Here is a 17,606-nt window from a genome sequence, read left to right on the forward strand (position 1 = left end):
CTCATCCTGGATTGGTCCATTATATAAACTCATCCTGGATTGGTCCATTATATAAACTCATCCTGGATTGGTCCATTATATAAACTCATCCTGGATTGGTCCATTATATGAACTAATCCTGGATTGGTCCATTATATAAACTCATCCTGGATTGGTCCATTATATAAACTCATCCTGGATTGGTCCATTATACTAACTCATCCTGGATTGGTCCATTATATAAACTCATGCTGGATTGGTTAATTATATAAACTCATCCTCGATTGGTCCATTATAAAAACTCATCCTGGATCGGTCCATTATATAAACTCATCCTGGATTGGTGCATTATATATACTCATCCTGGATTGGTTCATTGTATATACTCATCCTGGATTGGTTCATTGTATATACTCATCCTGGATTGGTTCATTGTATATACTCATCCTGGATTGGTTCATTGTATATACTCATCCTGGATTGGTGCATTATATAAACTCATCCTGGATTGGTCCATTATATAAACTCATCCTGGATTGGTCCATTATATAAACTCATCCTGGATTGGTCCATTATATAAACTCATCCTGAATTGGTCCATTATATAAACTCATCCTGGATTGGTCCATTATATAAACTCATCCTGGATTGGTCCATTATATAAACTCATCCTGGATTGGTCCATTATATGAACTAATCCTGGATTGGTCCATTATATAAACTCATCCTGGATTGGTCCATTATATAAACTCATCCTGGATTGGTCCATTATACTAACTCATCCTCGATTGGTCCATTATATAAACTCATGCTGGATTGGTTAATTATATAAACTCATCCTCGATTGGTCCATTATAAAAACTCATCCTGGATCGGTCCATTATATAAACTCATCCTGGATTAGTCCATTATATTAACTCATGCTGGATTGGTTAATTATATAACTCATTCTGGATTGGTCCATTATATACATTTAAACTCATCCTTGATTGGTCAATTATATAGACACAACCTGGATTGATCCATTATATCGATTATAAATGTATTTCTGTATTTTTGTTATAATTTTAATTTGAAAATTCTTATTTAATCACATTCATAATGCACAAGTGGAAGAAGATTCCTAATATAATAATGTATGTTGTAAAATCTATTTTTTGACATGTTGATTTCAATATACTTTTACAGGATGTAAATTAGCAACTTTTTGCAACAAAGAAATTTTTTTTGATATGTGAATTACATTCTCAAAGCATTTCATCACCATGACAATCGCAGACTTATTGTCTAGTGCATAGACAAATTAGGATGTGTGTGCATTTTCTTGCCATATATACACCATGGACATTATGTTGTCATGGTTACTGGTGTATAAGTCTAACGAAAAATCAATGCTATTCAGACGTATTTGTGTTTATTCAAACATTCTTGTACATAAAGCAACTGATGTATTTACTTTTGATTGTGTTATTTATTGCATTTTGTTCAATTTCCAAGTGTTATGAGCATCGAGTTTACAAAGTCATCGAGTTACAAAAGTGATCAAACCCATATTTTAGAAACCACACCCATGCACTTTTGCAAGACCTCTTCCAATTGCAACTTGATGTTCATTTAACAGTTAATAGAACTTTACCCAAGGCGCTGGAGGTTGTAATGTTCCGCCTGCCCGGTAGGATAATGCTACACAAACAACACTCCAGTCTGACTGCTATCGAAACTGAGTGCGCCATTCATAAAATAGATGTAGCGCTGATTGGGTGACGTGAGTGTCGATCAAACGCCCTCTCTATTTATAGCAAATGTCTTAAACAAAATCACCTGACTGGTGCCATTTTCCGTTGTCGGTGTCAGTGTGCGTCTCGGCTTAGACTGTGTGTAACTGTTCATAAAATTTTGCCATGGTTGCTAAGGAAAAGCTGAAATTAGCCTTAAAGACTATTTTAGAAGACATTTTGTGTGTTTCATCAAGATTATCACAAGAGCAAATTAATAAATATAGAAGCAAAATAATATCTAATGCATGCGATTAATTACGCTGGTCCATAAAATAACTCCAGTCTGATACGAGAAACTTCCAACAAGTTTGTCGATGAACTAAATCCAGATCGTGGTAGAAAACCGTACAATGTGAGCTCCGACAAAAATAACTCTCAAATGAACTCAAGCACTTACGATTGACGACAGTGCTGGAGAAACTGGGATAAAAACATCAACGTTGATTTCACCCGCCATCTCCCATATATGGTTAGTTAATATATTCAGTTGTTTATTAACAGCTACGTCAAGAGTCTTGTATGATTGGCAAAGGTCGCATGCATTTAGTTAGTGAGTGGGTGGGTGGAACTCAGTTCCTATAGCAGTCAGACTGGAGTGATGTTTGTGTCGGGCGAAACATTACAACCTCCAGCACCTGGGGTAATAGAACTTTGAATTACAGGCAACATGTTATATACATTGCCCGTAAATTTGGTTAACTGTTAATTAATGTTTGAGTTACTAAATGTAGTCGTCAACAGTTACCAATTTATGTTGCTTGTAACTTGAAGTTTAGTTAACTGTTAATTGAACATTGAGTTACAATTTTGACTTGGTTTTTCTAAATATGGGTGTGGTCATTTTTGTAACTCAATGTCTGTAACTCGAACAAATCAGCATCTTGGGTATGTACGACTTGACTTGTATGTGTGTTTGTTTTCTTAATACAATGTACACTAAGCTGATTAGAAGAGAGCTGATAACATGGAATTGAATAATCACAATATACTCCTTAGTTTATGCAAATCACACCAACATTCCACAGATGTGTGCATTTTGGATGAACTTCACAAACATATATATACAAAATTGCAGCTGATATTTCAAAATTAATCCACAAACAGTTTTTATTTTAAAATAAAATGCAAAACGTACATTATCTCAACTTTCCACTAAATACAACTATCAGGATATAGTATACTATTAAATAAACTCTTAAGATTAAAGCTATTAACACATGTAGATGCATTCATTACAAGAACTTACTAACGACATCAAGCACCTCCCCTACTACCACCTCCATCACAGACCTTCTCACTGCAACCTGCACCAACTACCACTGTCAGTTCCATCAATAACCTTCCCACCATCACTGCCAGCTCCATCAATAACCTCCCCACCATCACTGCCACCTGCACAAAGAACCTCCCAACTACCACTGTCAGTTCCATCAATGACCTTCCCACCACCAGTCAGTTCCATCAATAACCTTCCCACCACCAGTTAGTTCCATCAATAACCTCCCCACCATCACCGTCAGTTCCATTAATAACCTTCCCACCACCAGTCAGTTTCATTAATAACCTTCCCACCACCAGTCAGTTTCATCAATAACCTCCCTACCATCACCGTCAGCTCCATCAATAACCTCCCCACCACCAGTCAGTTCCATCAATAACCTTCCCACCACCAGTCAGTTCCATCAATAACCTTCCCACCACCAGTCAGTTCCATCAATAACCTTCCCACCACCAGTCAGTTTCATCAATAACCTCCCCACCATCACCGTAAGCTCCATCAGTAACCTTCCCACCACCAGTCAGTTCCATCAATAACCTTCCCACCACCAGTCAGTTCCATCAATAACCTTCCCACCACCAGTCAGTTCCATCAATAACCTTCCCACCACCAGTCAGTTTCATCAATAACCTCCCCACCATCACCGTCAGCTCCATCAATAACCTTCCCACCACCAGTCAGTTCCATCAATAACCTTCCCACCATCAGTCAGTTCCATCAATAACCTTCCCACCACCAGTCAGTTCCATTAATAACCTCCCCACCATCACTGTCAGCTCCATCAATAACCTCCCCACCACCAGTCAGTTCCATCAATAACCTCCCACCACCAGTCAGTTTCATCAATAACCTTCCCACCATCAGTCAGTTCCATCAATAACCTTCCCACCACCAGTCAGTTCCATCAATAACCTTCCCACCACCAGTCAGTTCCATCAATAACCTTCCCACCACCAGTCAGTTCCATCAATAACCTTCCCACCATCAGTCAGTTCCATCAATAACCTTCCCACCACCAGTCAGTTCCATCAATAACCTTCCCACCATCAGTCAGTTCCATCAATAACCTTCCCACCACCAGTCAGTTCCATCAATAACCTTCCCACCACCAGTCAGTTTCATCAATAACCTCCCCACCATCACCGTCAGCTCCATCAATAACCTTCCCACCATCAGTCAGTTCCATCAATAACCTTCCCACCACCAGTCAGTTCCATCAATAACCTTCCCACCATCACTGTCAGCTCCATCAATAACCTTCCCACCACCAGTCAGCTCCATCAATAACCTTCCCACCACCAGTCAGTTCCATCAATAACCTTCCCACCATCAGTCAGTTCCATCAATAACCTTCCCACCACCAGTCAGTTCCATTAATAACCTCCCCACCATCACTGTCAGCTCCATCAATAACCTTCCCACCACCAGTCAGTTCCATCAATAACCTTCCCACCATCAGTCAGTTCCATCAATAACCTTCCCACCATCACTGTCAGCTCCATCAATAACCTTCCCACCACCAGTCAGTTCCATCAATAACCTCCCCACCATCACTCAGCTCCATCAATAACCTCCCCACCATCACTGTCAGCTCCATCAATAACCTTCCCACCACCAGTCAGTTCCATCAATAACCTTCCCACCATCACTCAGCTCCATCAATAACCTCCCCACCATCACTGTCAGCTCCATCAATAACCTCCCCACCATCACTGTCAGCTCCATCAATAACCTTCCCACCACCAGTCAGTTCCATCAATAACCTTCCCACCATCAGTCAGTTCCATCAATAACCTTCCCACCACCAGTCAGTTCCATCAATAACCTCCCCACCATCACTCAGCTCCATCAATAACCTCCCCACCATCACTGTCAGCTCCATCAATAACCTTCCCACCACCAGTCAGTTCCATCAATAACCTTCCCACCATCACTCAGCTCCATCAATAACCTCCCCACCATCACTCAGCTCCATCAATAACCTCCCCACCATCACTGTCAGCTATATCAATATCCTCCCACCATCACTGCCAGCTCCATCAATAACCTCCCACCATCACTGCCAGCTCCATCAATAACCTCCCCACCATCACTGCCACCTGCACAAAGAACCTCCCAACTACCACTGTCAGTTCCATCAATGACCTTCCCACCACCAGTCAGTTCCATCAATAACCTTCCCACCACCAGTTAGTTCCATCAATAACCTCCCCACCATCACCGTCAGCTCCATCAATAACCTTCCCACCACCAGTCAGTTCCATTAATAACCTTCCCACCACCAGTCAGTTTCATCAATAACCTCCCTACCATCACCGTCAGCTCCATCAATAACCTCCCCACCACCAGTCAGTTCCATCAATAACCTTCCCACCATCAGTCAGTTCCATCAATAACCTTCCCACCACCAGTCAGTTCCATTAATAACCTCCCCACCATCACTGTCAGCTCCATCAATAACCTCCCCACCATCACTGTCAGCTCCATCAATAACCTTCCCACCACCAGTCAGTTCCATCAATAACCTTCCCACCATCAGTCAGTTCCATCAATAACCTTCCCACCATCACTGTCAGCTCCATCAATAACCTTCCCACCACCAGTCAGTTCCATCAATAACCTCCCCACCATCACTCAGCTCCATCAATAACCTCCCCACCATCACTGTCAGCTCCATCAATAACCTTCCCACCACCAGTCAGTTCCATCAATAACCTTCCCACCATCACTGTCAGCTCCATCAATAACCTTCCCACCACCAGTCAGTTCCATCAATAACCTCCCCACCATCACTCAGCTCCATCAATAACCTCCCCACCATCACTGTCAGCTCCATCAATAACCTTCCCACCACCAGTCAGTTCCATCAATAACCTTCCCACCATCACTCAGCTCCATCAATAACCTCCCCACCATCACTGTCAGCTCCATCAATAACCTCCCCACCATCACTGTCAGCTCCATCAATAACCTTCCCACCACCAGTCAGTTCCATCAATAACCTTCCCACCATCACTGTCAGCTCCATCAATAACCTTCCCACCACCAGTCAGTTCCATCAATAACCTCCCCACCATCACTCAGCTCCATCAATAACCTCCCCACCATCACCGTCAGCTCCATCAATAACCTTCCCACCACCAGTCAGTTCCATTAATAACCTTCCCACCACCAGTCAGTTTCATCAATAACCTCCCTACCATCACCGTCAGCTCCATCAATAACCTCCCCACCACCAGTCAGTTCCATCAATAACCTTCCCACCACCAGTCAGTTCCATCAATAACCTCCCCACCATCACTCAGCTCCATCAATAACCTCCCCACCATCACTGTCAGCTCCATCAATAACCTTCCCACCACCAGTCAGTTCCATTAATAACCTCCCCACCATCACTGTCAGCTCCATCAATAACCTTCCCACCACCAGTCAGTTCCATCAATAACCTTCCCACCATCAGTCAGTTCCATCAATAACCTTCCCACCATCACTGTCAGCTCCATCAATAACCTTCCCACCACCAGTCAGTTCCATCAATAACCTCCCCACCATCACTCAGCTCCATCAATAACCTCCCCACCATCACTGTCAGCTCCATCAATAACCTTCCCACCACCAGTCAGTTCCATCAATAACCTTCCCACCATCACTCAGCTCCATCAATAACCTCCCACCATCACTGTCAGCTCCATCAATAACCTCCCCACCATCACTGTCAGCTCCATCAATAACCTTCCCACCACCAGTCAGTTCCATCAATAACCTTCCCACCATCAGTCAGTTCCATCAATAACCTTCCCACCACCAGTCAGTTCCATCAATAACCTCCCCACCATCACTCAGCTCCATCAATAACCTCCCCACCATCACTGTCAGCTCCATCAATAACCTTCCCACCACCAGTCAGTTCCATCAATAACCTTCCCACCACCAGTCAGTTCCATCAATAACCTTCCCACCATCACTCAGCTCCATCAATAACCTCCCCACCATCACTCAGCTCCATCAATAACCTCCCACCATCACTGTCAGCTATATCAATATCCTCCCACCATCACTGCCAGCTCCATCAATAACCTCCCCACCACTACTGTCAGCTCCATCAATAACCTCCCCACCACCACTGTCAGCTTCATCAATAACCTCCCCACCATCACTGTCGGCTCCATCAATATTCTCCCCACCATCACTGTCGGCTCCATCAATATTCTCCCCACCATCACTGCCAGCTCCATCAATAACCTTCCCACCACCATTAAGCTACCACATAAATACATTGGTTCTACTTCTTAAATAGCAGGTTAAACAATACAGTCACTTGAGAAAAAAAAAGATCAATAATGGAACAATGAAATTATCAACACATTAAACAAAAAAAATTACCAAGAATACGTGTTCATGTTGTCTTGTGATTGAGATCATGTAAAATTAACTCGCAAAATTTTATAATTTGTGTCAAATGTCATTCGGTAATAGATCTAGTTTAACAGAGAATGAGGTGAACTGTAATTGTCCATGCCCTTTTATTTAATCAGCACATGTTTATGGATTTAACGCCTAGCAGCACTTCTTCACACAAGTAATGTAACACAGCTTGCATTGTACACTGATTTCATCACAGTTTTCACTCTCCAGTAATAGTGTACCAAATCATAGACACACATATAATAATACTCCAAACCGTCGGCACCATATTGCTTACTTGGTATATAAAGCATACAGTTACATACAGTACCGAAAGAGCCGATGTACGCTTCATAGTCATCAGGTCCTTGTATCCTTGGCAACCACTGATCCTCCGATGGATGGTACACATGTATGCTACCTGCATCGTGAAAGATGTAGATGAATTTGTCAAAAACTACAGCCTGTGAATTTACCGGAAAGCCTTCTGGGATATCGCCTGCTCGTTGCCACTGGTTGGTGTTTGGGTCATAGCAATGAATTGCTGATATGTGATCAATTTCTTCGGATGCTTCATCAAATGCATATATTTTTCCATGATAGGCTACAACACACGAAAACTGCACTCCGCTCCATTCCATTTGTGCCACAGGTAATTCACAGTGGTTGATAAGATCGTAGCATATGAATCCACCATCCGTACCAGACTTGTCTAGCCCGCCAATAAAATAGACCTTATTATCTAATGCCAGCATCTTTGACATTTTACACTGGGGTCTACGCACTGCGACTTGGTTATGTAGGTCTGACCACTCTCTGGTTTCTAAATTGAACATCCTCATAACTCTGTTTTGGTGAGTGATAATAATATTACCATAGACCACAGCACTTTCAATCTGATAATCTTTCGGTATCTGCGTAAGAGTTTTCCAAGTATTTCCAACTGGGTTGTAATAGTGGACTTTCTGATTGTGTTTACTGTTCGGTCTCAAGCCTCCTATGATGCCGACTACTTGATATCGCCTGCTGCATGGATTATCGCTTTGCATATTGTCTGCAAACCGTTTCAGGAGGTCTCTGGATACTGCGTCATTGATGCGTACTAGCTGACTCTTCAACCTGTTTATCAGAATAGCGGACGTTATTGCTTGTATGTTCACTGTCATCAAAACGTCACCAAAATCTGCCATGCGTTCTGCTCGAGCATGAAGAAGCCATGATAGCACAGCGTAGCCAATGGTATTCTCACTCTCTACGCTGAGAAACTCATCAGATAAGAGTTTAATCAAAGATTCCTTGGATAGCTCAATGAAATTTGACTCCTTACACACCAGCCTGAAGTTTCCCAATGCGTACTTCTTTGCCTTGTTACTGGCATCTGTCAAATCAAGAGACTCCATTTTCTGCCACACACCAAGACAAGTTGAAACATCTATGTGATCCAATGTGAACTGAACACACCAATCCGCAAGGTGCCCAATTCGAAATAATATGGCTGCTTCCAACAAACTATCCACATTGCTTGTTGCTATGGTAACTGAACCAGTATAAATATAATTCAATATTAACTCCATTATACTTGAGCTGACATCGTTGATTTCAACTACACTTGTATTGTTTCCTTGATGTCTGGAACTGTTCAACAGTTCCATGAAGTATGAGCTACTTATCATCAATTCGTTTCTATGACAACTAAACATTTTCCCGTCAACGTAGAGGTCTATATTTGTAGCAGATATTCGTCTTCTCTTGCTGATTGATTGTAAGTCATTTAAACTCAAACAGAATGTAGAAGTCTCGCATGAAATGTGCTTTTGTTTCTTGCTCTTCTTGCTCTTGTCTGGGGAAGCCATAGTGTGTGCTGGGCTGCAAGAAAACAAGTAGATGGCATAGTCCCTGGCAATATAAAATCGAAGAAAGCTTAGAAACAACTCCCGTGTGCTGATAGTATTGTAGACACATTAAAAATAATTCAAAATTACTTGAACTTGAACTTGAGATATTGACGGAAAAGCTTATGCAAATAAGGTAACTAATATGAACAGACTTAAGTGTAAAACTAAGGACTGCACTGAAATGTGATTAGAACCAACAAATTATTATGCTGATTAGAGAATTAATATGACCAGATTTTAACCCCAAATTAATCAGGCTGTCTATTGTACTAGAGCATTTATGTATAAAATTTTATTTAAATGGGATGATACCAGTATTAATTAATTATGTTAATTAGGTGATTAAAAAGCATAAATAATTACCAAAAACTAATAGGGTGTATAGTCCTAGGCTCATTGAAATGTGATGATGAGTACTCTTTAAAAGGGTCATTAAAATTCAATGAGTGGTTCTATAGACCTCAGTGCAACAGCCATGGAACAGCAAAAAATTAACTAATTATGCAAATTAGGTAATTAATATGCACAATTATTTACCCCAAAGTCCTAGGAGGTCTATGTTGCAAATCTAATTGAAATGTGATGATTAGTACTTGAGATATCAGGTGAAAAGCTGAAAATTAACTAATTATGTTAATAAGGTGATTAATATGCACAAATATTTACCCAAAACTAATTAGGTCTCTGTACTAACTAACTATGTACCAGGTTTAATTAAAATGTGATCATTACTACTTGAAATACCAAAAGCTGAAAATTATTTAATTATGCAAATTAGGTAATTAATATGTACTGATATTGCCCTAAAAACTATCAGGTCTGTGAAGTGTCATATGACATCTATGTACTATGTTTTATTGAAATGTTATGATTAGTGCTTGAGATATAAGTGGAAAAGCCAACAATTTATTAATCATTATGCAAATTAGGTAATTAATATGTACGGACATTACCCTAAAAACTATCAGGTCTGTGAAGTGTCATATGACATCTATGTACTACGTTTTATTGAAATGTTATGATTAGTGCTTGAGATATAAGTGGAAAAGCCAACAATTTATTAATCATTATGCAAATTAGGTAATTAATATTCATGGATTTTTACTTAAAACTAATCAAATCTGCGCATTTAGTTCAGAGCATCCATGTGCCAATTTTCATCAAAATCAAATGAGTAGTTCTTCAGATATCAGTGGAACAGTATTGGAACACTTCAATTCAGTTGAATTAAATTATATTCATTTTAATTGAGGTCTAATTATTAAACTTAAATTCATTGAAGTAGAAATAACATCAAACAAACAACCTCACTTTAATTTGATAATCTTGCATGTATTTTACATACACTACTCTAACTAAAAACCTTTATCAAATATTTGTCTACATGTACAAAATTTCAATTCATTTGAGTTGAATTATATACAAATAATGTGAGATATACAATTGTTCTAAAACAAATTTATTATGCAAATTAGCTGCACCTATAAAATACAACACATGCTGAAAGTAGTTAATTAGTATGCAAATTAGCTGATTAATATGGACACATTAATTATGATCACAGGTTTCACATTTAACTCAACTCATCGTATGCAGATATTCTATGCTCCAAACTAGAAATTTTGTTATAATACAGGATAAACAAGCAGAAAACATTTAATTAGTATGCTAATTACACAATGAGATTCTACAACTTAGCAATTATTATGTAAATTACCTAATTAACATGCACGAATTTGTATCAAAATCTATTCAGATGGTATGCTCCGTGAGTAAACCTTGAACAGAAATTAATAGTATATTGAGACAAGGGATAAACGGAGAAAAAGATTTGCTTGGCGGAGGGCTTTACTAATTTCATCCCACCTTCCATATTTTGGAAGATTGAAAGCTAGCCGTGGTTTCGCGGCGTTACAAAATACCTTCCCGGACCCAAAACGCCGCGAAACCACGGCTAATTGAAAGCTAAATCAGATTTATGGAGGGGAACAGATGTTGCCTGATTACCACAGTCGCCTATAAAAAATGTATATCAAAAAACCGGTCTCGTTTGCATCATTGAAATAAACAACTAATACTGACGGACCGGTAGGTTTAATAAGCGTAATAATGTGTGTGTACAGTTTTCTACGCACATTCTTCAGCGAATGAATGTGGAAACTGGCTCTGTCAGTTTTCAAAGCCCCCTCAACAAACGACTGTGTTCGTAATTGAAGAATGTTTAAACACTTACTCAACACGTATCACAAACAATCCGGTTCACCGCTTATGGTGTTAAAATGCTGTACGTCTGATGAAAACTCAGAAGTTGACAGTTACAGTCCCGGATTACAGTTCAGTTTCTCTATGACTCAAGTTTGCCGTGAGGAAGAAAAATGATCATGTGATCACGCCTATTGGCTACAAATGTATCATTTTGACAATTACCGGATATACATTTGTTCAACATATTCATTTTGAAATCGAAACGCATGCGTTCTCAGTTAAGCAACGAAGTGCGTTGCTTTTGTTTAATCAAAATGAGCCAAACTTCTTTGTAGCTAGCAACTTTGTATCTACCAGCAGTCATGGTTATTAATAGATAGCCCGTGGGGGGGGGGAGGCGCGCTACTTCCACATTACACCCCTTTCACCTACATTTTAATTTTGTTGTTGTTGACCTGTCAATCACGCCTTTGATAATTACCGGGTTGTTGCCAACATTTTGAACAGATGAAGTAAATTTCAAAACAAACTGCCTGACCAATTGCAACGACTGACAGCAGTTCTTTGTGTAATCAAGGGGTGAAAGGGGTGTAAGTGGGTAAGGGTGTGAAGCCCACCTCTCGAAAACCATACTCACTTCTAAACCATTTTTGTTTCTATTTATATACCCACTTCTAAACACAAGTGTTTTCAGCGAAAAAAAAACACCCAGCTCACAACTTTCGCAACCAGTGAGCGCTTCCGGGCAATGCATTTTATTCAGCTATTTCCAGTATTTGGTTTTGGATATAAAGATCTGTGAAAAAGTAAATAAATGCTACACATTTCTAAACCAAACCATTGATAAATGACTACCCACTCCTAAACAGAATAACGTGAAATGTCACCCTAGTCGGGTGGCACATACCCGTATTGCACTTCTATGGAAGTAGCCCCCCGAAATGTATTCCATATGCACCCACCTATTACCGATTACATAAGAATATTAAAAAAAAATTGCTATATTCTCTATATTTATGTCTTGAATTATGACTGAAATAAGCTGAATGAAATTACAAACTATGAGCTGTGTTCAATAACTCATGTATGAACAATAACTTTAATAAATATGTATAATACTGTATTTTTTCTGCATAAAAACAAAATAATTTTACAATGGTGAAAGTTACATCGTTATTTCGACATTTTTCGAACATGACCGAGGCGATTAAGATCAAACTTGGCACGATGATCACCTATAATACTAGTATTGCGTCATCGGGTACCGTGCAGAACTTTTTTTTTTCTTTTTGTGATTGAACACAATTTGGCCGACTGGTGGCCATTTTCTTGTTATTGCTTTCATATAGTATGTCTTAATATACAATTAAACTGTAGCCTCGTTATAACGAACACTTTGGGGACATACAATTAGTTTGTTATAATTATAGTGAAATGTTCACTATAATGAAGCACATAATCTATTGGGTTTGTTGTGAGCGGGAGACATGATATGTGTTCATTATATCAGGAAATTTATTATAAAGGTGTTCATTATATTGAGGTTACAGTGTATATGCATTGCAGCTTGATTGAAGGTCTAACTCAGTTTACAACTGTTTTCAGTAGGTCCCAACTGTTTCTCTGAGATAGGCTGCATGGTTTCGTTCAAACTCAGTATAACGATTTTTTTGTGTGTTTCTGTAGCATTTCTTCTACAGCTATAAATATACTTTTTGAACAGTAAAATGACGTGGTTCAAAATTAGATTGTCGACATTTAAAATACCTAAAATTATATTTACTTTATTACATTCTATTTGTTGAATAATACTTATACTACACCCTGTCTGTAGTACTAGTATGCAACTTTAAGTTATGCATACCCACTAAGTCATCCGCATTCAGGGGGGGGGGCGATTTTGACGTCATCAGCATCACTGGATTAATATAGAATGTCGCCGCCACTGAGCTCTGAAATCAACCTAGAAGGAGAGAGTGATGACTTGATAGGTCAAATACCCTTCATTCAATATATCTGACAAATTTCTCTTTTGATTGTAAAAAGGCGTCTGTGTGCTCGCTTTTACGGCACATTTTCGTGGTCTTAAAATAAGTGGTTGTTCACCAAACAGTATAACGGAATGAATACACAATTAAAAAAAATGAATATAACATGATTGCCACCGATAGTCAACATTTGTGTACAAAACAGTGTGAAAATATCATGTTTCATCTATGTTAAGACATCTTAGCATCAATTTCTATGGGACGGATATACTAGTATCTTACTGTCTCACGATGTGGTGACGCATGGTGAAAAAATGTATACAAAGTATAGTATTTGTTCAGGTATAAAAGTATTAAACAATCGGTGTTTTATTGACGAAATATGTTTTCACTCGTGTCTATGGATGCTAGCATTTTGTTGTTTTAGCATATTATTTGACAGTTCACACTTTAAAACTAGATCATTGAAATAATAAAAAAATCTAGTAACTTTTACTACAACAAGCTGCTAAAACTGAATTTGTTAATTGCAATTGCACTGCATCAGCATATGCAAATTTGCAAACAATATGCAAATTTGACAGTTTGCATATATAAATCGGTTTTGACACAAGGTTTTTGAAAAGTTGCCTTGTATAAGGGATGCGTATTTTGACCAATTTTCAATTTTTCTTATTTGCTCTACAAATATTTCGTTCAACAAAAGATCAAAATGTGTGTCAACACCAATTAATTTCCGCCTTTTTGGTAATTAGTAGCTTTCGTAACAATTAAATCCCAGCGGTGGTTATGGTCAGTAAATTTGCTGGAATAGGACGCCACCAAGCGTCGTGTACTTTCAAATCTTAGGCAAAGATGGCCGCCAGCTAGAAAAAGGAGAATTGTGAAGTTCGCGAAGCGATCGCTAAATTTATCATTTATTGGTGTTACAAAGCTTGTGGGATCCATGTGAAAATTGGAGCTTCTTTGGCTTAGTTTTGCCATTCGGGTTTCTTTAGCTTGGTTGTATATTTTTCCGGCTCTGTTTTCTTTTCGCGTTGGCGGAGCTCTGTGTTTACCTAGCTGTTTCTTTCTGTCTTCGTGTATTTCTTCGCACGTACCAATCGTTTATACCTAGTCGGGTGATTGGACCCATGTCCCGTGTATCGTGATGGCAGTACGTGACACCCTTGTACATTTACTAGTGAAGCTCGGTGCCAACGATACCGTAGTAGATCCACCAGTCTCATCAGACGTCGGTATTGACGCCACTGATCCTGATACGGTACGTATGTCATTACATATTTCTGTAAACAAGATCCAAGGTTGGTTGTCGTGTTTTTGAAGCAAGCACATGACCTATTTTAAATTAAATTATTTTTCTTGACAACAGTAGTTGAGTTGAGGTTCGCAGATCTCGGATACTCCAAACCTTATTTCTAAATCTCATTTTGGATTTTGATTTTTAAAATAATTTTTCCTGAAATTCTAATTTAAAAAAAAAATGAAAATAGCATCGAATGTATTTTCCTAATTCTTGTAAATGCGTCATTAAAAAATCACTGCTTTTAAATTACCGTTACAAGTTGCTAGGCAACCACAAATCAGATTAAATTCAGTGATTTGTTTTAGAGATTGTGTGTTGCACTGGGAGATAAGAATGATATAAATAGATTATAAAAAAGATAGTGAGTGCAGTAACCCTTTGATTTGTTATTCATATTTGTATTGAGTAAAATCAGATCAAAATTTGTTATGATGAATGTCAGAATCCATGGTTTTAGCGTGATTTAGCGAGTTTTTTTTTTTAATTTATTGTTTTTTTTTGCTCCATGGTTGAATGTTCTGAATTGGTGACTGATTATAAAAACAATACAATCAGAATTTGTTATGAATAATTTCTGTCATCCATTCAAGGTCAAAACTACTATAACAAAATAATTGATTGATTTATAAATTTGAATAAAAAATTCAAACATGTAACTTACAAATGTAATTCATATTATATTTTACATCATAATTTATAATATTTACCCAACATTTCCGCAAGCAATTATTTACCTTTGTGCTCAGACCTTTTGAGTTATCCAGACTTAATCACAAAACAACATTTACAGAAAAGCTGTTTAAAAAATTTACAGGTCTCAAATATAAAAATTTGGAAACTTACATTGACCAATGAGAAAGAATGCTGCAACATCACTGCAGATGAATAAACGTCGCTGAAAGGGATAACCAAGTCAGCGTGTGCAGCAGGAACCATCATTCCCCTTATGGGTATCGACCTGAATCAATCTGATTGGCCTCATGGCATATCGGCGAACATCGTACACATTTTTATAGCCAATAGAGTTGTCTAAATTGGATTTGAATGAAACATATGATAAGTGTGTTATAAACTACTAGTACTTATTAATTTTTGAAACTGATTTTCTAAAACCACTGTATCATCTAACATACAACGCAATTATTTTGTCAGTCAGGCACTAAACACAGCTTTATAGTGTTAAAAATACCCTATTGTTTCATCAGGTGAAATTTAAATGTTTCTCAAAATCCGATGCCACATTTGTCATTAGAAGCACTTTTAGTTGCCATTATTGTATAATGGAAAACTGGTTTATTATAATAGTAGCGTTGACGCACAGTTCCTTAGCACGGGCTAAGAGGTCAAATACCTTAGCCCATGCTTAGAAAGCGTGCATGAACGCTTAGCACAGACTAAGAAATGCTAAGTATGGATTAAATCTGTCCTGTTTTTAAGATCCGGTCCAGACCCTTAGCACGGGCTAACAAAGTGTGTGTGAACGCTTAGCTCGGGTTAAGCACAAAAAAGGCCATTGTATTCAATGTTCATTGGGACGATTTATTATTATATTCATAACTATTGATTTTGACATGTAGGACTTTCATGAACCGGCCTGGGATATATGGCAAATATGGAGGAGGCATGATTAGATGGCCCAGATCAGAAGTGTAGGTACATGTGCAACCTGAGGGGGGGCGGGGGTAAAGACAAACAAAGTAAGAACATGCAGGTTAACTAGGAATGCTACTACCTGTATAAACTACTAATGAGCAGTTTCTTCTGCTATTTTTCTTACAGACTACAAATGTGATATCTCAAATCACACCACGTGCAATTGCCGGCATCATCTTGGCCATAGCACTCATTGTAATTGGATTTGCAGTGTTGGTGAGGGCGCTCTACCAGAAAGTAACTGCTAACAAGTACACAAGGGAAGATATCAGATATTCTGAGATACTCATAACAGATGATGCAGATGATGATGACGAGTGACCTTTGACACGTCCCATGCTCTTCATGGGAGAACTGCCATGCATCAGTACTCGATTCAGTCGACCAAGAAAATAATACTCAAGTTATCAACTCGGTTAATGTGACTGCTCATCTCACGGTCTGACCATGTACATTTATGGAAAGAAATTTTACAAACTTCAAGTATGAGTTGCATTCATCCATGCATCCAGCAAAGTAAAATTCACTTTGAAGAAATTTTTTCAAAGTTTTGTCCCAACTGATTTTTCTTTTGTCATTCAGACAAAAAAAGTGTAAATAGGATTTAACCGCTATAATGTTAGGATATATTAATTGTAACTTGAATACTGTTACTTTTATCACAAATGTCAAATCAGGAATACGTTTCAACTTTTTATGTACATACTGTATTGTATGAATAGCAATAGTAGGAAGAATTAAACAAACATTAATACGGTAGTGATTTGACCTGTGTTATAGGGGATAGCACTGCCTAGTGATATTCAGGTGTATTTGATACTAGCTACATCTAGTTGCCAAAACAAATACTTTAGACCTATTCATTGTATATCAGTTTTCCAAGTACTGTGAATCACCATTACATTTAGATATGCTGATACAGAGTTTTAAATTACAAATACTGTAATATTATCGATAGTTATGTGATATATGGATATACTGGTGATATATGGATATACTAGTTATATATTTACATGTATTTACATATAGTTATGTGATATATGGATATACTAGTAATATATGGATATACTAGTTATCTATTTACATATATTTACATATAGTTATGTGATATATGGATAT

The 17,606-nt window shown here is 38.3% G+C and overlaps 2 protein-coding genes across 2 annotated transcripts; one reads left to right on the forward strand and one right to left on the reverse strand.

Moving 5' to 3' along the window:
- Window positions 1–7,068: 7,068 nt before the first annotated feature.
- Window positions 7,069–9,293, reverse strand: LOC146740891 (kelch-like protein 24). Its single transcript, XM_085501886.1, has 2 exons — window positions 7,767–9,293; window positions 7,069–7,296 (listed from the first exon to the last, which is right to left on the reverse strand). The coding sequence occupies exons 1-2, from the start codon at window positions 9,291–9,293 to the stop codon at window positions 7,069–7,071; spliced, it is 1,755 nt and encodes a 584-aa protein (XP_085358012.1).
- Window positions 9,294–14,397: 5,104 nt separating this feature from the next.
- LOC102808826 (uncharacterized) lies at window positions 14,398–17,009 on the forward strand. Its single transcript, XM_006824857.2, has 2 exons — window positions 14,398–14,792; window positions 16,614–17,009. The coding sequence occupies exons 1-2, from the start codon at window positions 14,679–14,681 to the stop codon at window positions 16,806–16,808; spliced, it is 309 nt and encodes a 102-aa protein (XP_006824920.1). The 5' UTR covers window positions 14,398–14,678; the 3' UTR covers window positions 16,809–17,009.
- The last annotated feature ends 597 nt before the right edge of the window (window positions 17,010–17,606 follow it).

Source organism: Saccoglossus kowalevskii, chromosome 7 (assembly GCF_978046115.1).
Source record: "Saccoglossus kowalevskii chromosome 7, keSacKowa6.1, whole genome shotgun sequence".
Lineage (NCBI taxonomy): Eukaryota > Metazoa > Hemichordata > Enteropneusta > Harrimaniidae > Saccoglossus > Saccoglossus kowalevskii.

Excerpts from the sequence above, each read along its gene's own strand:
- LOC102808826 (XM_006824857.2), top strand. The coding sequence starts at position 14,679 with ATGGCAGTACGTGACACCCTTGTACATTTACTAGTGAAGCTCGGTGCC. Across the intron at positions 14,793-16,613 it reads ACGCCACTGATCCTGATACG|ACTACAAATGTGATATCTCA; the intron begins GTACGTATGTCA and ends TTTTTCTTACAG.
- LOC146740891 (XM_085501886.1), bottom strand. The coding sequence starts at position 9,293 with ATGGCTTCCCCAGACAAGAGCAAGAAGAGCAAGAAACAAAAGCACATT. Across the intron at positions 7,297-7,766 it reads ACATCGGCTCTTTCGGTACT|CTTAATGGTGGTGGGAAGGT; the intron begins GTATGTAACTGT and ends TTTATGTGGTAG.